The sequence below is a fragment of the Hyperolius riggenbachi genome, chromosome 11 (assembly GCF_040937935.1).
Source record: "Hyperolius riggenbachi isolate aHypRig1 chromosome 11, aHypRig1.pri, whole genome shotgun sequence".
Classification (NCBI taxonomy): Eukaryota; Metazoa; Chordata; class Amphibia; order Anura; family Hyperoliidae; genus Hyperolius; species Hyperolius riggenbachi.
This window is the reverse complement of record NC_090656.1, coordinates 59,832,494-59,855,762: the sequence shown is the minus strand read 5'-3', so window position 1 is coordinate 59,855,762 and position 23,269 is coordinate 59,832,494. Positions and strand designations below refer to the sequence as shown.

The 23,269-nt window shown below is 44.4% G+C and overlaps 1 protein-coding gene across 1 annotated transcript in view; it reads right to left on the bottom strand.

The window, feature by feature from the left end:
- LOC137537808 (uncharacterized) overlaps window positions 1-23,269 on the bottom strand; it is a 647,697-nt gene that overhangs the window by 442,251 nt on the left and 182,177 nt on the right. The window contains exon 2 of the mRNA XM_068259768.1: window positions 8,863-9,019. Within this exon, the coding sequence (XP_068115869.1) occupies window positions 8,863-9,019 (157 nt within the window). The remainder of the gene's footprint in view (window positions 1-8,862; window positions 9,020-23,269) is intronic.

The window sequence follows — 23,269 nt, the reverse complement described above, 5'->3', positions numbered from 1 at the left end:
AAGCATGCAGCTAATTAAATCACACTTCAGACAGAGCACCTGATCTGCATGCTTGTTCAGGGGCTATGGCTAACATAGAGGCTGACATTTTTATTTCCTTTCAAGCAATGCAGATTGCCAGGCTGGCCTGCTGATCCTCTGCCTCTAACACTTTTAGCCACAGACCCTGAACAAGCATGCAGATCAGGTGCTCTGACTGAAGTGTGACTGGATTAGCTGAATGATTGTTTCAGGTGTTTGATTCAGACAACTGAACAGAAGAATCAAGCAGGACAGCCAGGCAACTTGTATGGTTTAAAAGGAAATAAATATGGAAGCTTGCATAGGTCTCACACCACAGGTGCAGGCCAAAATTATGAAGATTATTTTTCAGGTTACATTGCAGAGGCACTTAAAGAGACACTGAAGCGAAAAAAAAATATGATATAATGAATTGGTTGTGTACTATGAATAATTACTAGAAGATTAGCAGCAAAGAAAATATTCTCATATTTTTATTTTCAGGTATATGGTGTTTTTTCTAACATTGCATCATTCTATAATATGTGCAGATTACACAACACTCAGCATTCAAAATGATTATTTCAGAGCAGTCTGTGAACTAATGACCTCTCCTCTGGCAATGAAAAGTAAACAGTTGAGATAATAAAAGTCAGAAGACAGCCCTCTCCACGCTTAAAGTCTTTGAAATGAATGGCTTTTTACACAGAGATAACAACTGGAGTTTCTTAACTCTTCCTGTACTGGAAACAATTAGACTGATGTATCTGATCTTAATGTTTTATTTCTTAGCTGTACTACACATACAAATCATAATATAATTTTTTTTCGCTTCAGTGTCTCTTTAATGGTGGTGGAAATTAAAGGACAGCTGTAGTGAGAAAGATATGCATTTCCTGTTAAAAAATACTAATAATAGTAATTGCATGGCAGCCCTGCTGATCTATTTGGCTGCAGTAGTGTCTTAATCAACCCAGAAACCGGCATGTGGCTAATATTGTCAGATCTGACAATGTCAGAAACACCTGATGTGCTGCATGCTTGTTCAGGATCTATGGCTAAAAGTTTTAGAGGCAGAGGATCAGCAGGGCTGCCAGTCAACTGGAATTGTTTAAAAGGAAATAAATATGGCAGCCTCCATATGCCTCTGGTTACAGTTGTCCTTTAAGATTTTAAGAGGCAAAAAGTGATAACTGTGTGATCAGGTGATCAGGAGCCAATCAGCATGACTCATCATTCATTCCAGGAAGTGTCAGCTGTCAGAGCATGCAGGACTGCAGGAGTAAAAATCTGTGCGTCAGAAACCAGCGTTCATAGAAAGGCAGTAGCTTTCACTATGGGCGGTCCTGAAGCGGTAGAAAACCTCATCTCATACTGATGGGCTTAGAAATGGTTCATGGCACTAGTAAACAGAAGCCACATCCACACTGGGAAACGTCTCATTTTCCACTGTGTAATATGAAAAGTTTAGGGACTAAGAGCCGATCACGCGGGCGCTTGAGGGCGTCTTGTTTTGCAGAAGCCAATCACTTCCCTGCATCCAAGCTGAAAAGCATTTGGCATTGGTTCCCGTCATTTGGTCATTGCGTGGCATTTTTGAGTCTCCCAAAAGGGACACGGAAGCACTGAACGTGGCCGATTCTGGACGTTACATGTAGCCGGAACAAGACAAGGCGATTGAGTTTATGCAAACGATGGGAAAAGCCATACTGATGTTTAAAAAGCGCTTCCACTCATTTGAATAGACAGCGCTTGAGTAACAAACGCAGCGGCACCACACAGCAATTAACACACGTGTGAACCAACCGCCCCCTAACCACTTATGGTTTTTGGATGCAAGTCTCACGTCTGGTTTAGCGTTCCTGTAGTTTCCTGGACTTGAGACTCACGTACTGCTCTAACTGCAGTCTCAGGCCACTCATGGATATGAGCTCCTGTGTGTGCACGTGCCCACATTTAACAGGTGAATGCATCAATACAGTTAGAAGAAAAAACATTTTTAAAAACTTTATTTTGCTTAACACTTATTAAAGTGACACATTAGAAAATAATGGAAAAAACAAACAAACATTTATGCATTAAAGTTACCCCTATCAAGCCAATTAACTCCTCGTGTCACCTATACATGGCTTTAAAGGGAACCCAAAGTGAGAGGGATATGGAGGCTGCCAAATTAATTTCCTTTTTAACCACTTCGGGACCACAGTCTTTTCGCCCCTTAAGGACCAGAGCCTTTTTCTCCATTCAGACCACTGCAGCTTTCACGGTTTATTGCTCGGTCATAAAACCTACCACCTAAATGAATTTTACCTCCTTTTCTTGTCACTAATACAGCTTTCTTTTGATGCTATTTGATTGCTGCTGCGAGTTTTACTTTTTATTATATTCATCAAAAAAGACATGAATTTTGTCAAAAAAATGACTTTTTTAACTTTCTGTGCTGACATTTTTCAAATAAAGTAAAATTTCCTATACATTTGAGCGCGAAAGTTATTCTGCTACATGTCTTTGATAAAAAAAAAAACATTCAGTGTATATTTATTGGATTGGGTAAAAGTTATAGCGTTTACAAACTATGGTGCCAAAAGTGAATTTTCCCATTTTCAAGCATCTCTGACTTTTCTGCGCACCTGTCATGTTTCATGAGGGGCTAAAATTCCAGGATAGTACAAATACCCCCCAAATGACCCCATTTTGGAAAGAAGACATCCCAAAGTATTCAGTGAGAGGCATGGTGAGTTCATAGAAGATTTTATTTTTTGTCACAAGTTAGCGGAAAATGACAGTTTGTGACAAAAAAAAAAAAAAAAAAAAGTTTCCATTTCTTCTAACTTGCGACAAAAAAAAATGAAATCTGCCACGGACTCACTATGCTCCTCTCTGAATACCTTGAAGTGTCTACTTTCCAGAATGGGGTCATTTGTGGGGTGTGTTTACTGTCCTGGCATTTGGGGGGTGCCTAATTGTAAGCACCCCTGTAAAGCCTAAAGATGCTCATTGGACTTTGGGCCCCTTAGCGCAGTTAGGCCGCAAAAAAGTGCCACACATGTGGTATTGCCGTACTCAGGAAAAGTAGTATAATGTGTTTTGGGGTGTATTTTTACACATACACATGCTGGGTGGGAGAAATATCTCCGTAAATGACAATTTTTTTATTTTTTTTACACACAATTGTCTATTTATAGAGATATTTCTCCCACTCAGCATGGGTATGTGGAAAAATACACCCCAAAACACATTATACTACTTCTCCTGAGTACGGCGATACCACATGTGTGGCACTTTTTTGCACCCTAACTGCGCTAAGGGGCCCAAAGTCCAATGAGTACCTTTAGGATTTCACAGGTCATTTTGAGAAATTTCGTTTCAAGACTACTCCTCACGGTTTAGGGCCCCTAAAATGCCAGGACAGTATAGGAACCCCACAAATTACCCCATTTTAGAAAGAAGACACCCCAAGGTATTCCGTTAGATGTATGGTGAGTTCATAGAAGATTTTTTTTTTTTGTCACAAGTTAGCGGAAATTGATTGTAATTGTTTTTTTTCACAAAGTGTCATTTTCCGCTAACTTGTGACAAAAAATAAAATCTTCTATGAACTCGCCATTCTCCTAACGGAATACCTTGGGGTGTCTTCTTTCTAAAATGGAGTCATTTGTGGGGTTCCTATACTGCCCTGGCATTTTAGGGGCCCTAAACCGTGAGGAGTAGTCTTGAAACCAAATGTGGCAAAATGACCTGTGAAATCCTAAAGGTACTCATTGGACTTTGGGCCCCTTAGCGCACTTAGGGTGCAAAAAAGTGCCACACATGTGGTACCGCCGTACTCAGGAGAAGTAGTATAATGTGTTTTGGGGTGTATTTTTACACATACCCATGCTGGGTGGGAGAAATATCTCTGTAAATGACAATTATTTGATTTTTTTTACACACAATTGTCCATTTACAGAGAGATTTCTCCCACCCAGCATGGGTATGTATAAAAATACACCCCAAAACACATTATACTACTTCTTCTGAGTACGGCGATACCACATGTGTGACACTTTTTTGCAACCTAGGTGCGCTAAGGGGCCTAACGTCCTATTCACAGGTCATTTTGAGGCATTTGGATTCTAGACTACTCCTCACGGTTTAGGGCCCCTAAAATGCCAGGGCAGTATAGGAACCCCACAAGTGACCCCATTTTAGAAAGAAGACACCCCAAGGTATTCTGTTAGGAGTATGGTGAGTTCATAGAAGATTTTTTTTTTGTCACAAGTTAGCGGAAAATGACACTTTGTGAAAAAAAAAACAATACATATCAATTTCCGCTAACTTGTGACAAAAAATAAAATCTTCTATGAACTCATCATACACCTAAAAGAATACCTTGGGGTGTCTTCTTTCTAAAATGGGGTCACTTGTGGGGTTCCTATACTGCCCTGGCATTTTAGGGGCCCTAAACCGTGAGGAGTAGTCTTGAACCCAAATGTCTCAAAATGACCTGTGAAATCCTAAAGGTACTCATTGGACTTTGGGCCCCTTAGCACAGTTAGGCTGCAAAAAAGTGTCACACATGTGGTATCGCCGTACTCAGAAGAAGTAGTATAATGTGTTTTGTGGTGTATTTTTACATATAACCATGCTGGGTGGGAGAAATATCTCTGTAAATGACACATTTTTGATTTTTTTTACACACAATTGTCCATTTACAGAGAGATTTCTCCCACCCAGCATGGGTATGTGTAAAAATACACCACAAAACACATTATACTACTTCTCCTGAGTATGGCGATACCACATGTGTGACACTTTTTTGCAGCCTAGGTGCGCTAAGGGGCCCAACGTCCTATTCACAGGTCATTTTGAGGCATTTGTTTTCTAGACTACTCCTCACGGTTTAGGGCCCCTAAAATGCCAGGGCAGTATAGGAACCCCACAAGTGACCCCATTTTAGAAAGAAGACACCCCAAGGTATTCCGTTAGGGGTATGGTGAGTTCATAGAAGATTTTATTTTTTCTCACAAGTTAGTGAAAAATGACACTTTGTGAAAAAAACAATAACAATCCAATTTCCGCTAACTTTTGACAAAAAATAAAATATTCTATGAACTCATCATACACCTAACAGAATACCTTGGGGTGTCTTCTTTCTAAAATGGGGTCACTTGTGGGGTTCCTATACTGCCCTGGCATTTTACGGGCCCAAAACTGTGAGTAGTCTGGAAACCAAATTTCTCAAAATGACTGTTCAGGGGTATAAGCATCTGCAAATTTTGATGACAGGTGGTCTATGAGGGGGCAAATTTTGTGGAATCGGTCATAAGCAGGGTGGCCTCTTAGATGACAGGATGTATTGGGCCTGATCTGATGGATAGGAGTGCTAGGGGGGTGACAGGAGGTGATTGATGGGTGTCTCAGGGGGCGGTTAGAGGGGAAAATAGATGCAATCAATGCACTGGGGAGGTGATCGGAAGGGGGTCTGAGGGGGATCTGAGGGTTTGGCCGAGTGATCAGGAGCCCACACGGGGCAAATTAGGGCCTGATCTGATGAGTAGGTGTGCTAGGGGGTGACAGGAGGTGATTGATGGGTGTCTCAAGGTGTGATTAGAGGGGGGAAATAGATGCAAGCAATGCACTGGCGAGGTGATCAGGGCTGGGGTCTGAGGGCGTTCTGAGGTGTGGGCGGGTGATTGGGTGCCCGCAAGGGGCAGATTAGGGTCTAATCTGATGGGTAACAGTGACAGGTGGTGATAGGGGGTGATTGATGGGTAATTAGTGGGTGTTTAGAGGAGAGAATAGATGTAAACAATGGATTTGGGAGGTGATCTGATGTCGGATCTGCGGGCGATCTATTGGTGTGGGTGGGTGATCAGATTGCCCGCAAGGGGCAGGTTAGGGGCTGATTGATGGGTGGCAGTGACAGGGGGTGATTGATGGGTGGCAGTGACAGGGGGTGATTGATGGGTGATTGACAGGTAATCAGTGGGTTATTACAGGGGAGAACAGATGTAAATATTGCACGGGCGAATTGATAAGGGGGGGGTCTGAGGGCAATCTGAGCGTGTGGGCAGGTGATTGGGTGCCCGCAAGGGGCAGATTAGGGTCTAATCTGATGGGTAACAGTGACAGGTGGTGATAGGGGGTGATTGATGGGTAATTAGTGGGTGTTTAGAGGAGAGAATAGATGTAAACAATGGATTTGGGAGGTGATCTGATGTCGGATCTGCGGGCGATCTATTGGTGTGGGTGGGTGATCAGATTGCCCGCAAGGGGCAGGTTAGGGGCTGATTGATGGGTGGCAGTGACAGGGGGTGATTGATGGGTGGCAGTGACAGGGGGTGATTGATGGGTGATTGACAGGTAATCAGTGGGTTATTACAGGGGAGAACAGATGTAAATATTGCACGGGCGAATTGATAAGGGGGGGGTCTGAGGGCAATCTGAGCGTGTGGGCAGGTGATTGGGTGCCCGCAAGGGGCAGATTAGGGTCTAATCTGATGGGTAACAGTGACAGGTGGTGATAGGGGGTGATTGATGGGTAATTAGTGGGTGTTTAGAGGAGAGAATAGATGTAAACAATGGATTTGGGAGGTGATCTGATGTCGGATCTGCGGGCGATCTATTGGTGTGGGGGGGTGATCAGATTGCCCGCAAGGGGCAGATCAGGGGCTGATTGATGGGTGGCAGTGACAGGGGGTGATTGACGGGTGATTGACAGGTGATTGACAGGTGATTGACAGGTGATTGACAGGTGATCAGGGGGGATAGATGCATACAGTACACGGGGGGGGGGGGGGGTCTGGGGGGGGTCTGGGGAGAATCTGAGGGGTGGGGGGGTGATCAGGAGGGAGTAGGGGGCAGATTAGGGACTTAAAAAAAAAATAGCGTTGACAGATAGTGACAGGGAGTGATTGATGGGTGATTAGGAGGGTGACTGGGTGCAAACAGTGGTCTGGGGGGTGGGCAGGGGGGGGTCTGAGGGGTGCTGTGGGCGATCAGGGGGCAGGGGGGGGGGAAATCAGTGTGCTTGGGTGCAGACTAGGGTGGCTGCAGCCTGCCCTGGTGGTCCCTCGGACACTGGGACCACCAGGGCAGGAGGCAGCCAGTATAATAGGCTTTGTATACATTACAAAGCCTATTATACACTGTTGCAGCGGCGATCCGGATGCCAGTAACCCGCCGGCGCTTCCGAACGGCCGGCGGGTTACGGCGAACGGGGGGCGGAGCCAGTCCCCGGCGGCTGATCGCGTCACGAATGACGCGATCGCCGCATAGCCACTCCCGCAGCCGCCCCCGCCGATGGGCGTATTGCGGTCGTTTGGGCCCAGACTTTGCCGCCGCCCATCGGCTGGGGGCGGTCGTTATGTGGTTAACAATGCAGCCTGGCAGCCCTGCTAATCCTCTGCCTCTAATATATTTAGCCATAGACCCTGAACAAGCACACAGCAGATCAGGTATTTACTGGATTAGCTGGATGCTTGTTCCAGGGTTTTGACTCAGTCACTACTTATGCCAGAAGATCAACAGGGCTGTCAGGCAACAGGCATTGTTAACAAGGAAATAAATATGGCAGCCTCCTTATCCCTCTCACCTCGGGTACCCTTAACCCCTCTCACCTCAAACCTTAAGCGAGTAAAATTATTTAAAATAAACACACAATGTAGCTACAAATGAATATTACATACAAACCTCACCGCCAGTTCCTCTGAGAAGCTCACCATTTTCTTCTTACAGTGATCCCTTCCAGTTCTGACAATATTTTGTCAGAACTGAAATATATCAGTTGCTGTCAGTTATATATCAGCAGCTGTCAGTTACAACTTAATGTGCAAGGTAATGTCCATGTTTCACTATGGCTCAAGTGGGCAATATACTAGTTTAACAGTGTGCTAACCAGGAAGATATTATGGGGTAAGGGCCATTTTTAAAATGGAGGATGGAGAATTCCATTGATCACAGTGGACACATAGGACGCAGGAGAGGAGAAAGAGCTTGAGCAGTAGACTACACAGGAGGCAAGTATGACCTGTGAATGGTTATTTTGACTTTTTGTTTTCAGTTCAGTTTCTCTTTAAGATCTATCAACACCTGTAATAGATTTTGCCCGTAGAGATGGGATGTGATTCCTAGGACAACAGTTCGGGGACTCAACGCTGCACAGATGCATCCCTGTGCTGTGTCCTAGTGATGCATCTGCACAGCACAGGTGTCCCCCAAGGTGCCCCCCGACGATTGTGTCCAATCACTACAGACGCACAGGTCGGAGACCCGCTACATGCGCAACTAGTACTGAAATATGGCATAGATGGTTTCATTTTAACAGACACAAGTAAAACATATGTTTAAGGGGCTTTTATAACTGTGGCATTTGTTAAGTGAAAAATTAAAAAACTTGTATTTTCTGCATTTGCGTCTATTTTTCCCTGATCAATGAAATTAACAGTTCTTGGAAAAAATTATTACCCAAAAAAGCCTTATCCTGAAAATATAAGTATGATAAAAGTAATTGCTGTATCAAAATCAAAACCGCTGAAATGCCCAAATTGTCAGGAACCTTATGAGGTAAAAACCCCGGAACCTGAAAGGGTTAATCAAGATCAGAACACAGAGAAAGGAAGAATCTCCTGTAATTTGACTTCTCATTCATTTGGCGTAGAGATCACTGAAGTGGTTAAACAGCGGCTGGCATTTCCCACAGATACCCCGATATGATCTACAGAGCACAGGATAGATACGCAACCAGCGTGGCATCACCACATCCCACTGCGACGCATCAAGAAAACTCAGAAATCCCCCACAGGGTTCAGTGTCTTACATGATATATAACAGGCCATGAGATTACAGTATAGAGATGACAATGCAGAGGGTGCCACCTACCTGCTACGCCGTGCTCTGCACTCTCCACATTCGAGCTGCTCTCCAAGCTGGGGGCAGGCTGCTGCTGCTGCTCTTTGACGGGTTTGGAGGGCTGATCAGGTTCACTCAACTGGGCTGCGGATCCGACGGGTCCAGAAACACGAGAGACAACGCTGGACTGTAAGAAACAAAAGAAAAAAATAAGTCAACACTAATGTCTGCCAATCCTGTAACACGATTATATATACAGCACCAAAATCTTCTGCAGCGCTGTACAGAGTATATTATCTTGTCACTTAACTGCCCCTCAGAGGAGCTCACAATCTAATCCCTACCATAGTCTTACGTCTATGTATGTATCGTGTAATGTATGTATTGCAGTCTAGGGCCAATTTAGGGGGAAGCCAATTAACTTATCCGTACGTTTTTGGGTTGTGGGAGGAAACCAGAGTACCCGGAGGAAACCCACACAGACACGGGGAGAACATACAAACTCCGTGGAGATAGTGCCCTTGCTGAGATTCAAATCATGGACCCAGCAAGGAGAGAGTGCTATCAACTATGCCACCGTGCTGCCCAACACTGGTACTGTCACATGCCCCCTACTGGTCAGCCTGCTTCAACCTCTCAATCTGCTCCGGCACACAGACCATCCAACTCCTTGAATACAACCGATGTTCCAGACGGCTGAGACTGGGCTTGACAGAGAGACCAGGAGGGATTCATGTCCCTCCAATGTGACACTCCACACAATCCTGCTCCCTTTGTCACAGCTACAAGTCTGGCATGCGCCATTTGCCCAAAATAAAAGATAGAACATATAAAACAGGAGGGAGGAAAAGGACTATATCAACTGCAATCCTTTTCATATCAAAATGCACCGTCTATGCCCTCAGAACGTCAGTTCTGCATGACTGAGTTACTTAAATAACAACATCCTGTTGTTCTGAACATTCCCCTGAATCCGACCGAAGTTGCCAACCAATATACGCACACATACTGACTGTATAAAATGTAAATAGCAGGCAGACAACAGAATCTATACTGCTTACATAATACATGTTTCAAGCGGGGCCGGTTTAAGCCACAATTGGGCCCCAGGGCAAAATAAACCTGGGGGGCCCCCCAACAGATACCACGGAACAAAAATCGGCATTAATTTTTTGCAGCTGGTATAGTCAGGGTGTGAAGCCCCAATCGGTCGGAGCTCCACATTTTGGCTACCCAGGCCTGCATGGGGGACAAGGGGTTAAAAAGTTTCAGGAGGGGGGACCCCACAATTTTTTTTTTTAAAACAAACATTTTTGGGGGAAAATAGGAAAAAATGCCAGAGATCTTCATACAGCCATATTGCGGCTGTATAGCGATCCCTGGCCAAAGCGCTGCGGCTGCGTATGGACCCCCTGGAAACCCCGTCAGGAAATTCATTGCTCTTTCTTTTGATACATGTAAAATTACACTACTGTTAGGTTTACTACTAAAAGTGACATTTACCGCATTTAAAAGTATTCTTTTTTCTTTCAAAACTTTAAAATCGATTTTCTCAAAACCTATAAGGTCTTTTTGAAAAATTGTCCCCCCGTCCCCCCCCCTTTCCCAATGATCTCCTTACCACATCCTGCAAAAGGGTTTCTAGCATTTAAGGTGGATTTGCTATTAACCGTTAAAGTCGGTGGGTTTTTAAATGTGTATTTTTTTTCCTTTGAAACTTTAAAATCGATTTTCTCAAAAACTATAAGGTCTTTTTGAAAAAATGTTTTCCTCTTGTAGCCACTGGGGCCCCCTACAAGTTCTGGGGCCCTGGGGCAATTGCCCCCTTTGCCTCTATGGTAGCGTCGGCCCTGGTTTAAAGTGCACCTGTCACTAGTTTTGTGAAACTGGAAATATGGCCTTTCACTGACCTAACACATTTCAGTCTCACACTACCAGTTAAACCCAGCATTTCCAATCGGCCACATCACCAGATGAACCTACAGTTGAGTGCAGAAAACTACTCTTTTCACAGCTCTAAAAGAATAGAGTTGTCCTTAAAGCGGACCCAAACCAAACATTTTTTTTTTTATTAAAAATATCTAGTTGCACCACTCTGACATATACAAAGATAAATAAACACTCCTTCAAACCTATGAGCATTTCAGTGCAGGTTTTCCACCCTTCTCTTTTGATAACTAGGGTTATACTGGGGGCAGCCATTAGCAATTTCTCCATTGCCGGACACCACCTACTCCACCAGTTTGCCGGATTTTGTCCCAGCAATTTGAAAGGAAGGGAGGGGTTCCTCCAATAAATGTAAAATATATTATATTTGACATCATGCAGCTGAAAAAAGGCTGCTATATATTATTATAATTTAGAAAATAGATTTTATTTCTGAAATCTTGTATTTTTAATTTGGGTCCAATTTAAAGCAAACCTAAACATACAGGTTAATCAAGAGATTATTGTGCTGTCAGCATGTGTTTGTAGCACTGACTAGCCTGATGTCTTGTTCTCACTTTCAGGGATTTCATTTGATCACTGAAGATAGCACAGCAGCCATGTCAGTGTATTCTGAGATCTGGTTCAGTCAGCTCTCAACAAAAAGAAAGAAATGCTTTGATATTTTCAGCACCTTGGTGTTATCAAGATTGTTTGTACAGCCAAGAAAAAAGTACTTTGATTCCATTTACTTGTCAGGAGAGAAACAGCTGTATTTTACTGCAGTTACATATATAAGACACTGGTCTATAAACTCTTGCCATGTAAAAATAAGTGATAATATGTAAGTTCTAAGTAGACTTAGTGCTTACCATATGTAACAAGTTTTTATCCTATCAGGTCACATGTCGGGTGAATGCCAGGAATTAAGGATTAGGTGTTAAAGGACTACTTTAGGGGGCTGGGAGGGGGGTGAACTAACAATTGAACTTACCTGGGGCTTCTAATAGTCCCCCGCAGACATCCTGTGCCCGTGCAGCTAGTTACCAATGCTCCGGTCCCCGCCACCGGTTCACTTACAGAACGCGGTCGCGTCCTCACTCCTGCTGAAGTCACTGGGAGCGGTCTGCGCCTGCGCAGTACACAACAATTTAACAATGATAACAGTTTGTTCCCAATAAGGGTAACAATGAGTTGGAATATTGTCCCCTATATCTGGCCAACCACTTTTCTGTGGATTCCCCTTCGGAACATCTGTGTCCATATATATTTTTTACACTTTATTATAGAATACAGAGATTCTACTCGATTTTCTAATTCTCATTAGCCTATCAGGTAAGAGAACAGGCGTTGTGAAGTCATGTGGTAGTTGACATTTGTGTCGCTGTGATGTCACCGATTCTCTCTGAACGCACAAAACTAACAAGTGACAACACTGATGACCTCATCCCTCTTCATAGCTAATCACTGTCATTATCTTAGTGAATCAAAAAACTGACTTCCCATCCATCTAATGAGTTCAGGTTGGGCCTCGCACGTCAATTATGTCATCGCTTCCTGTCAAGCCCAGGGATGAGCTCAAAATCTGTAGAAAAAGCTAATTTCTGTTCGACCAGAGCCAAAACCAGCATCATCACGGTGGCATAGTGGTTAGCGCTCTTGCCTTGCAGAGCTGGGTCCCCAGTTCAAGTCCCAGCCAGGTCAACATCTGCAAGGAGTTTGTATGTTCTCCCCGTGTCTTCGTGGGTTTCCTCCAGGCACTCCGGTTTCCTACCACATCCCCAAAACATACAGATAAGTTAATTGGCTTCCCCTAAAATTGTCCCTAGACTACAATACATACACTACACAATACATACATAGACATATGACTATGGTAGGGACTAGATTGTGAGCTCCTCCGAGGGACAGTTAGTGACGAGACTATACTGTATGTACTCTGTACAGCGCTGCGGAAGAGGTCAGTGCTATATAAATACTAAATAATACTAACAAATAATAATCATCAGCAGAAAGGACACACTGCAGGTGGCAAATCACATAGTGAAACTGCTGCGTACTCCGCAAAGTGCTGCAGAAAAATGTCAACATAAACATTAGCCTAATCCTGCAACACAAAATTTACATCTCATTCACCATCTCTGATGTGTAATACTAGGCATTCTGCACACATTGGGGCTATTGCTGTGCACAGACAGCACATGGCAATATTACCGGTCCTACTGGCAGCACTGTACTGCCAGTTACAGTATAAGCGTGCTACGCGGTACTCAAGTATCGCACGTGGTACTGTAGCGTAACATGCAGTATAGTGCTGCCAACAGGACCAGTAATATTTCTGTGCACGGCCTGTGCACAGCAATATTACCGCACTTTGTTGCATTAACCCCAATGGTTCTGATTTAATTCACTTTTTCTCCTAGGAGATCATTGTTCATCTTTTGTTTCAAAATAACTTTTCAGAACTCTAGGATTCAAAAAGTACCAAAAAGTAGGTGAAAAAGTATTGCCAACATTATTCTGAGTATGGTGGCTTGCTGGTGCCTTGAAAGGCATTTTATAGAAAAGGTGGGACACTATCACCAAGGAGAAAACTTACGAGAAAGTGAATAGAGTAAGGGCAAATGGCGTAATCAATGATCTCGTCATGGTTACTTCTCATAGGCAATGATAACTTGTATAAGGAGGATTAGCTTGGACATCCCTCATCCCTGGAACCTAGAACATCTAAAACTTTAATACGTCTTTTTCCTTTTTCTTCTCTACCCTTACTTTCCTATACTCTTAGGCCTCTTGCACACTGCAAGCAAATCAGATTCAGATTCAGATTTTTAATCTGTTTTTACATCCGATTCCGATTCAGATTTTTAATCTTAACTGCATGCTGCGTTTTTTGATCCGTTTTTCTGTTGAATGTATTCAAGGAAAATCGGAAACGGAATCGGAAACGGAATCGGAAAACGGATTTGCAGTGTGCAGGGAGCCTTAATTTTGTACCTCTCTTTATCTGCTGATTTTTATTTTAGATCATACTGTGGAGTTATGGAGGCTAGATCTTCATATCAAGATAATACAAGGATTGTTAAATTAAATCAAGTCACTTTTTCCTAGTTTACAGTTTATATCCATTATTACAGTTAGTACCTAACTGATTTGATCTATGCTTATGCTAGTTAGTTAGCAAAACCTGACTTCGCTGGAGGACAGGTTTCATGGCTAAAGGTACTGACAAGGTACAGTCGGTTATTCCCCACCCAACCCCATCGGGGTTAGAGACGAATGTCGGACTATCCTGTAAGTTAGCATTCTAGAAATTTTGCCTGATCATACCTGGGAATTATGGTTTCATTTTTCAGTTATGAATAATATGATAAACAGTGCCATATGATTGCTTGAGTTACAATAAGTTTATCATTGAATGACTGTATTGCTTTTGCTCATCTTTGTAAATGCAATGACATGCTGGAAAATTGTTCTTTCTTCACAAAATTGTTCTTCAAAAAAAATGATTGAAAACAAGAGTAAGGGCAAATGGGCCGGATGCACTAAATCCCGGTAAAATTTCCATGTGCAGGGAGTACAGGGCAGTTACGTTACTAGTGCACTGGGAACACCGGCCGTTAACCTATTAGTGCTGCATGCGTTACTTGGTTAGTGCATCAGGTCCAATGTGTGGTAGATCATTCCAGCCATCTATGGTTTACCTTTTTCTACCACTTTCCACAAAGAGACACGATACAAGGTTTCCCACCTCCCACTCATCCTCCCTCCCCCCTCTATGGAACAAGCAACTTGGCCATAACTGAGCAACATATCTATACAGCAATCATTACACAAACGGTTACCCAAAGTGAACATCAATGATAATTTCACTAACTGCAGACTGTCAGCTTTAATTTTGGGTATTTACATCCAAATCAGGTCAATGGTGTAGGAATTACAACAGTTTGCATATGTGCCTCCCACTAGTTAAGGGATCAAAAGTAATAGAACAGTATAACAATCATATCAAACTTTTTACTTTTTCATACATGATTGTAAATCCTTTGCAGTCAATTAAGCCCCATCTACACGATACGATTCTTTGTACGATTCAATTACGATTCTATTTGCGATCCGATTAAATCCGACATGTCCGATCAGGATTCGATTCGATTCAATTTGATTTGCTATTGCAAAACAATGGCAAATCGAATTGAATCGAATCGAATCCCGATCGGACATGTCGGATTTAATCGGATCGTAAATAGAATCGTAATTGAATCGTACAAAGAATCGTATCGTGTAGATGGGGCTTTACAGCCTGAAGTCTGGAACGCATAGACATCAGGCTGAGTTTCATCCCTGGTGATGCTCTGCCAGGTCTCTATTGGCACTGTCTTTCAGTTCCTGCTTGCTCTTGGGGCATTTTCCCTTCAGCAAGTGAAATGCATGCTCAATCAGATTCAGGTCAGGTGGTTGACGTGGCCATTGCATAACATTCCACTTCATTCCCTTCAAAAACTCTTTGGTTGCTTTTGTAGTATGCTTTGGGTCATTGTCCATCTGCACTGTGAAGTGCTGTCCAATGAGTTCTGAAGCATAAGGCTGAATATGAGCAGATGATATTGCCCCAAAACACTCCTGAATTCATCCTACTGCTTTTGTCAGCAGTCACATCATCAATAAATACAAGAGAACCAGTTCCATTGGCATGACACTACCACCACCATGCTTCACTGATGAGGTGGTATGCTTAGGATCATTATGTAAAAAAAAAAAAAAGAAAAAAGAAAAAACAATCAAGAGCCCCAATATTATATTGTTGATGATAAAGGAATGCCAAGGTAGCAGCAATTAGAAATATACTCACAAGTATGGGTTGCCGGGTTCAGGCAACCACTTTAAGTTCTTATGGGGATATTAGGCCTGTCCCCACTCATGCTAAAAAGCCCCTCTCTGTAGAAGGAAAGAAGGGGTGTTCACCCATCCACCAGGTGGATAATAATAATTGCAATGGAAACAGAGGCGCCAGCACAGTCAAAATTGATCATAGGTAAAAACAGATAAAAGTTGGGGGGCAAGGGTGGACTGCCCTCCCCAAAACCATACATTATCTGTTTTTACCTATGATCAATTTTTACTTTGCTGGCGCCTCTGTTTCCAATGCTTAGGATGATGCGTTCGTTTGGGTTTTTTTTCAGCCTAATGATGGCTTGCTTCACTGATAGTGACAGCTCTTTTGATCTCATCTTGAGAGTTGACAGCAACCGATTCCAAATGCAAATAGCACAATTGAAATGAACTCTGGACCTTTTATCTGCTCATTGTAATTGTGATAATGAGGGAATAACACAAACCTGGCCACGGAACAGCTGATTGTCCCATTATTAACAAATGGGAGGCACATATGCAAACTGTTCTAATTCCTACACCTTTCACCTGATTTGGATTAAAATAACCTCAAATTAAAGCAGAGAGGCTGCAGTTAAAGCCTATCATGTTCATTTCAATCAATCCCTACCATCAATCCCTTCAATTTTGATCCCTTCCATACTCATAGTCTACTGTCCTGCCATATTAATATTACCGGTATATATTTATATAGCACTGACAGCTTCTGCAACACATTACAGAGTACATAGTCATGTCACTGACTGTCCTCAGAGGAACTCACAATCTAATCCCCAGCATAGTCATAGTCTAATATCCAACCATATTATTATTATGTATTTATATAGCACTGACATCTTCTGCAACACATTACAGAGTACATAGTCATGCCACTGACTTCCCCAGAGGAGCTCACAATCTATAGTCCATGTTGTATGGATGGGTATGGTATATTATTGCTGTTAAAATTTGTGCAAAACACTTATGTCCCATTCACACTATGGCGATTAGCAGGAGACTTTCACGGGCACTAATTCACTAGTGCAATATTTACTATGCCAGTGATCTCACACAATTCTAAAAAAGCGCTAATCGCGATCACTTAAAAATTGCGTGAGTATACAGTGATTTTTACACGTTAATCGTGTAAAAAATTGCCGCCGCAAGCCAGCTAATATTTTGCGTTTTGCGGTATGAATGGGCCCTTATCGATAGTATCGGAGGCTTGAGTGTGACACGGTGACCCTGTACTGTGAGGTTATGTCCCCTCCTCACTCTGCAGACAGCTGGTGTATTTGTGCGTGTGACAGAAGTCTGACGGTAACCTGACCCAAACTGCACATTACAGCCATCCTGCGACACAGAGACCCTGGGTGCCCAAGATGCACTCCAGCAAAGCCAGCCGGCTGGGAATTCAATTACGGCCCTGCGACTGCGCGACAGTCAACACTGAGGAAACTGAGCAGCTGTAACCTTTGTTCCTCAGAGATTTATTCACAGCGATGGCGGGCTCAGCTGTGTATAATATCACGCATTATCCGACACAGACAAGTGCGCTTACAGCTATGAGGGCCTGTCACGCCTTTTCTGCACAGCCACGAAGACCGAGAGAAACGGCCATAAAAATGTTGTGAGTAGTCATCTGCGGGGTGCCCTCTCTGCATGTACCAGTTCACACCAGATAAAGAAATAGGTCTAAAGGGGAACTCCAACTGAAACATCACATACTGGCTGTACTATTAACAGACACTACTGCACAAGCCACAGAAGCTTTCTATAGTGTCCACACAAACGGGTTCCACGCAAACGCTGACGGACTCATTTTACATGTTTCATTTACACATATTTGAAACAGATTCTTAATTTTCTGTAATTTGCATGAGCTGTTTAACCACTTCCGTACCAGCAGTCTTTGCCCCCTTAAAGCTAATGTGACCCCATATTTAAATAAAAAAAAGTCAGATACTCACCTAAAGAGAGGGAAGGCTCGGTCCTAATGAGCCTTCCCTCTCCTCTCCTGGTGCCCTCCGTGCTGCGCTGGCTCCCCCGTTCACATCCCCTGCCGAGGGGACTTCGGAAGTCCTAGGGAGCCGAGTCCTCCCGAAGGGCGTGCGCAGTGTAGAGCGGCCCGTCTTCGGGAGCACTCAAGCTCCCGAAGCATTTCCGAAGACTCCCTTCGGCTGGGGAACAGCGGTATTTGACCGAAACGGTCGAATATCGCTATGGGGGAGCCAGCGCAACAGCAGGGACCGGGAGAGGAGAGGGAATGCTCTATGAGACCCAGAGCCTCCCTCTCCTTAGGTGAGTATCTGACTTTTTTTTTATTTAAATATGGGTTCCCATTAGCTTTAAAGGGGCACTATGGCGAAAATTTTTAAAATGTATAATATGTGCAAACATATACAAATAAGAAGTACTTTTTTCCAGAGTAAAATGAGCCATAAATTACTTTTCTCCTATGTTGCTGTCACTTACAGTAGGTAGTAGAAATCTGACAGAAGCGACAGGTTTTGGACTAGTCCATCTCTTCATAGGGTATTCTCAGGGATTTAATCATTTTTAAAAGCACTTAGTGAATGGTAGTTGCTCTGTCTAACTGTCAAAAAACTATGCAGCGAGCAGGGAAGCTGGCCAGCATCATGGTTTAAATCCTTTTTAGGGAATATCTTTATAAAGAATAAAAGCCTTGCTGAGAATCCCCTATGAAAAGATAGACTACTCCAAAACCTGTCGCTTCTGTCAGATTTCTACTACCTACCATGGGCGGCGCTAGCCCTATTTTAGGGGGGCCCGTGCCCCCCCCCCCCCCCAGGTCCTAGGGTGCCCCCAATCTATTTACAGGGGTGGCCCGCTAGGACCTGGAGGGGAAGCAGCATGAGGGGAGGGGTGATGGTTCCCCCCCTCGCTCATCTCGGGCTCTCCCCTCTGCGCTCCCCTCCAGCATTAAATAGTCTGTATGCAGCGGCTGATACATACCTTCCTTGTGTTCAAGCGCGGACGTTTCTCCCTCTAGTGTCTGACGCTACCTCCTGTTAATACAGGAAGTTGAGTCAGAAGCTAGAGAGAGAAACATCTGTGGAGCGCAAGGAAGGTATGTATCTGCCGGTGCCCGCATACTCACTATTCAGTGCTGGAGGGGAGCGCCCGAGGTGAGGAAGGGGGTCGACCGCCCCCCCTCCCCGCCGACATGCTACCAAGCTCGCCCCTCATGCTGCGACCTCTCCAGCCCCCAAAAACGCTGAGCGGGCCCGGGGGGAGGGACGCTGGCTGTCAAGGTAAGGGGGCCGCCTGTCACTACCTAACTGGGAGTCCTGTCACTACCTAACTTGGGGGGCGCCTGTCACTCACCACCTAACCTGGGGTCGCCTGTCACTACCTAACCTGGGGGTCCCTGTCACTCACTACCTAACCTGGGGGTCCCTGTCACTCACTACCTAAACTGGGGGGCTCCTGTCTACCTAAACTGGGGGCTACTGTCACTACATACACTGGGGGGTCCCTGTCACTACTTACACTGGGGGGCTCCTGTATCTAAATGAGCTGTGGGGCTCCTGTCACTGCCTGAACTGGGGGGCTCCTGTCATTACCTGAACTGGGGGGCTCCTGTCACTACCTGAACTGGGGGGCTCCTGGCGCAACCTTAACTAGGGGGCACCTGTCACTACCTAAACTATCCAGCCAGCCCAGCATCACCAACAGTCAACCTGCCCAGAATCACTGTCAAAAAGGCCACAGCATCACCAACAGTCAGGCCAGCATTAACTTCAACCAGCCAAGCACAGCCACAGCATTACCGCCAGCCAGGTCACATCATCACCACCAGCCAACCCAGCCACAGCATCACAGCCAGCCCGGCCACAGCATCACCGCCAGCCAGGCACAGCAGCCAGTAGAGGAGAATTCAGGAGCCAGGTGAGAGGCGTCTACCATATTAAGGGGGCATTCTGCCTATTTATGTGAAATGCTGTCTATTAATGTGCCTCATGATTGCTGAATTTGTCTTCTTGGGGGCCTCACGATTGCCGAATTTGTCATGTTGGGGGCCTCATGATTGCAGAATTTGCCTTGATAGGGGCCTCATGATTGCTGAATTTGTCTTGTTGGGGGTCACATGATTGCTAACTGCGAGACTATGGGAAAAGCTGAATCATCATCATCATATGAGACAATAGCATTAAACCTACTTTTTTAGCTTTTTAAAAACAGAAAATAAAACTGGGAGATTCTAAAAAAAAAAAAAAATGAATACATTTTTTTCAGGAGTAGGATGGATAAAATGGTTTATCTTCACAGTTTATTTTCAACTTGGATTTTCCATAATGTTCATGTACGAGTTAAAACGTTTGTACAGTATTTAGTTTAAATTGCTGTTGCTACTTTGCGATAGATAAGTGACTTTTGGGTTGCAGTTTGGGCACTCGGCCTCCAAAAGGTTCGCCACCGCTGTCATAATCTAATGTCCCACCATTGCTAGGTTCATGTAAATTTGTCTCCACCCGTTACCACACCCACATTCTGGTCCATGGCCACACATTTTTCGGCAATGTAACCCTCATTTTTCGGAGCGCTAGCTGCAGTGTGCTGATCTTTGCTGCCTACAGTATGTACAGTATAAGCTGTTCTCTAGTGCCTGCACTGTGTGCTGATCTACCTCCAGTGTGTACAGTATAAGGTGTTACTCTGTGCCTTCACTGATTGTAAACCAGCTGTATTGTATGCTGATCCCGGCTACTTTCAGTATGTACAGTTTACGCTGTTTAAGCCTGGTACACACATACAATTTTTAGATTAGCCAATTTTAGGTCTGTTCATCAAATGCATTGTCTGTTGGTCCACTTACTGCATGGGGGGTGGTAAAATTGGTCAGTGGTTGACCAATCAAAATTGTATGTGCGTATACATCTTTGATCTATGCCTATACTGATTGTAAATTATCTAAATAAAGGACAGGGGGCTCCATCCAATATTTTGATGGGCAGGCCCGTTATCTGTAGCTTACACCGCTGCTAAGTTCATGTACATTTGGCCCACCCATGGCCACGCCCACTCACTGTATGACCACGCCCATTTTTGCCGCACCGCATATGTCCCCCACCCAGTGCCCACAGGTGCCCCCGATCTCCAAGGACCCTAGGAACGCCTCTGCTACCTACTGTAAGTGACAACAACATAGAAGAAAAGTAATGTATGGCTCATTTTACTCTGGAAAAAAAAAACTTATTTCTCTTGTTTGCACATATTTTAAATTTTAAAAATTTTCGCCATAGTTCCCCTTTAAGGACCAGAGACTACTAGTATCATAACGCCGCTTACCAAACAATCACCCCAAAGATCCGTTGCTCCGTCCCCGCTGCTGGTCCCTCTCTCTGCCGTTGCCATGCAGCAGGGCTGTGTGAGCAGGTCAGGAGCCTCTTTCATTGGCTCCTGACGCTGTCAATCAACATAAGCCAATGGTAGTGACTTGCAGTGATGACAGGGTCAGGAGCCAATGAAAGCGGCTCCTGACCGCTTCACACAGTTCTGCCGTCATATAGACGGCAGGGCGAGTGATCTGCGGCGGGGAAAGACCGGCGCAATCAGCGGTAGCACATTGAAGTCTATGTCCTGTCAGATCCGCACTGCCACATGCAGGACGTAGATTTTAACTGCATCGGTCCGGAAAAGGTTAAAATAACATGACTTAAAGAGGAACTGTATTGAAATAACAATAAATAAAATTGCTTAGTGTTTTCAATATTTATTTATACATTATTTAGTCAGTGTTTGCTCACTGTAAAATATTTCCGCTCTCTGATTTACATTCTGAGATTTATCACAGATGGTGACATCTTCAGTCCTGCCAGGTGATCTGTACAGAATATTCGTTACTGAGAGTTCTGTGCACAGGAGATTCTGCTTGCTTGGCAGTTGGAAAATGCCATTATTTCCCACAATGCAATGGGTTTCACAGACTGCAAACAGTCTGGAGCATGGTCATGAAATCACACTGTGGGTGGAGTTTTACCACATATCAGCTGCACAGACACCCATGATGATCTATTTGAGGAAAGGTAAAGATTTATCATGGGAAAGGGGGGTTTAAGCTACTAATTGGGATGTTAAATCCTTGGATAAAGGTGGCCATACACTGGTCGATTTGCCATCAGATTCGACCAACAGATAGATCCCTCTTTGATCGAATCTGACCAGAGAGGTATTGTATGCAAACAGATTGTGAATAGATTTAAGCCTGAAACCGATCACAATCTGTGGAGCTGCCGCACCTCCCCCCCCCCCCCCCCTCTCATACATTACCTGTTCCGGCCGGCGCAAGTCCCCTGGTCCCCGCTGTCTTCTCCGCTCCAGACCGTTCCTGCAGCTACTGAACTTCCTGTCCAGGGGAAGTTTAAACAGTAGAGGGCGCTCTACTGTTTAAACTTCCTGCCGGGACAGGAAGTTCTGTGTAGCTGCAGCCGGTCCGGAATCCAGCACGGAAAGAAGACAGCGGGGACCAAAGGACTCGCGCCGGCCGGAACAGGTAATGTATACCCGCTGTATTGCGTCGGTCGTCGGGCATTCGAACGCCGTTATCGACGCACTCCCGACCCGCCGGCGATCGAGAAAAATCTTCTGCACGGACGGATCGACGGGAATGATCGATTTTGGATGGAAATCGATCGTTCTGTCAGCTGTGTGCGTGGCGATTTCACAGCCGATTCGATCACTGTGATCGATTCGGACGTATATCGGCGGGAAATCGTTAGGAGTATGGGCCCCTTAAAGTTATTTTAAATTTCCCTTTATCCAATTTCCTACTTCCTAATATACATTGCTGTATATTTGTATGTAGCCCCGCCCTCCCACTGATGCTTAGCCTAGGCTGTTTAGCTATGTAGAATTCGCCTTCCAGAGCATTCTGGAAGACCAAGCATTAGCTTCCCTGGCTTCATAATTCCCAGAAAACAACATTTGGCAGAGATCACCTGAAAAGACTAAAGATGTCACCATCTGTGATACATTTCAGAATGTAAATCAGGGAGAGGAAACATTTTACAATGGACAAACACTGACTAAATCTATAAATGAATATTGTAAAAATAAAATAAGCAATGCTATGAATTACGTTGTATATAGCACAGTTTCTCTACCCCCGGTACATGGCTAATGCTTGTTCTGGAGACACAGCTTAGTTCAGGTGATGGCATATTATTATTCAGGAAGATAAGTGTGCGCCGCACAGAAATATCCCCCCCCCCTCGCTCTACGCTCCTCTCCCGTGTGTGTGCGCTCGCTCCCTCTCTGTCAGGAAATCACTCCCGGTTACACAAATGAGGAATAATTGATTTAAAGCAGCCATCTGTTTTTGTACAAGGAGCATCAGCTCAATTAAGGCGGCTCTGTCCCGCTCGATAAACATTCGCCTCGCTCTGCCCCCCTCTGCAAGGGACATTTCATGCCCAGAAACCCTCCTCCAATCATCACAGCCAATTACAGTCGGCATGAGCGATTGTGGCATTAACTCGTTAACCTGACGCCCGTGGGCTCGCTAGATCATGACTGAAGAGGCGGCTCGCAGAGGGCGTTCCAGAGGGCCGCCAAGGTCAAAAGTCAGGATAAGTAGGCTTTAGTTAAGAGCTGGAGCAAATGACACCAAATTGTT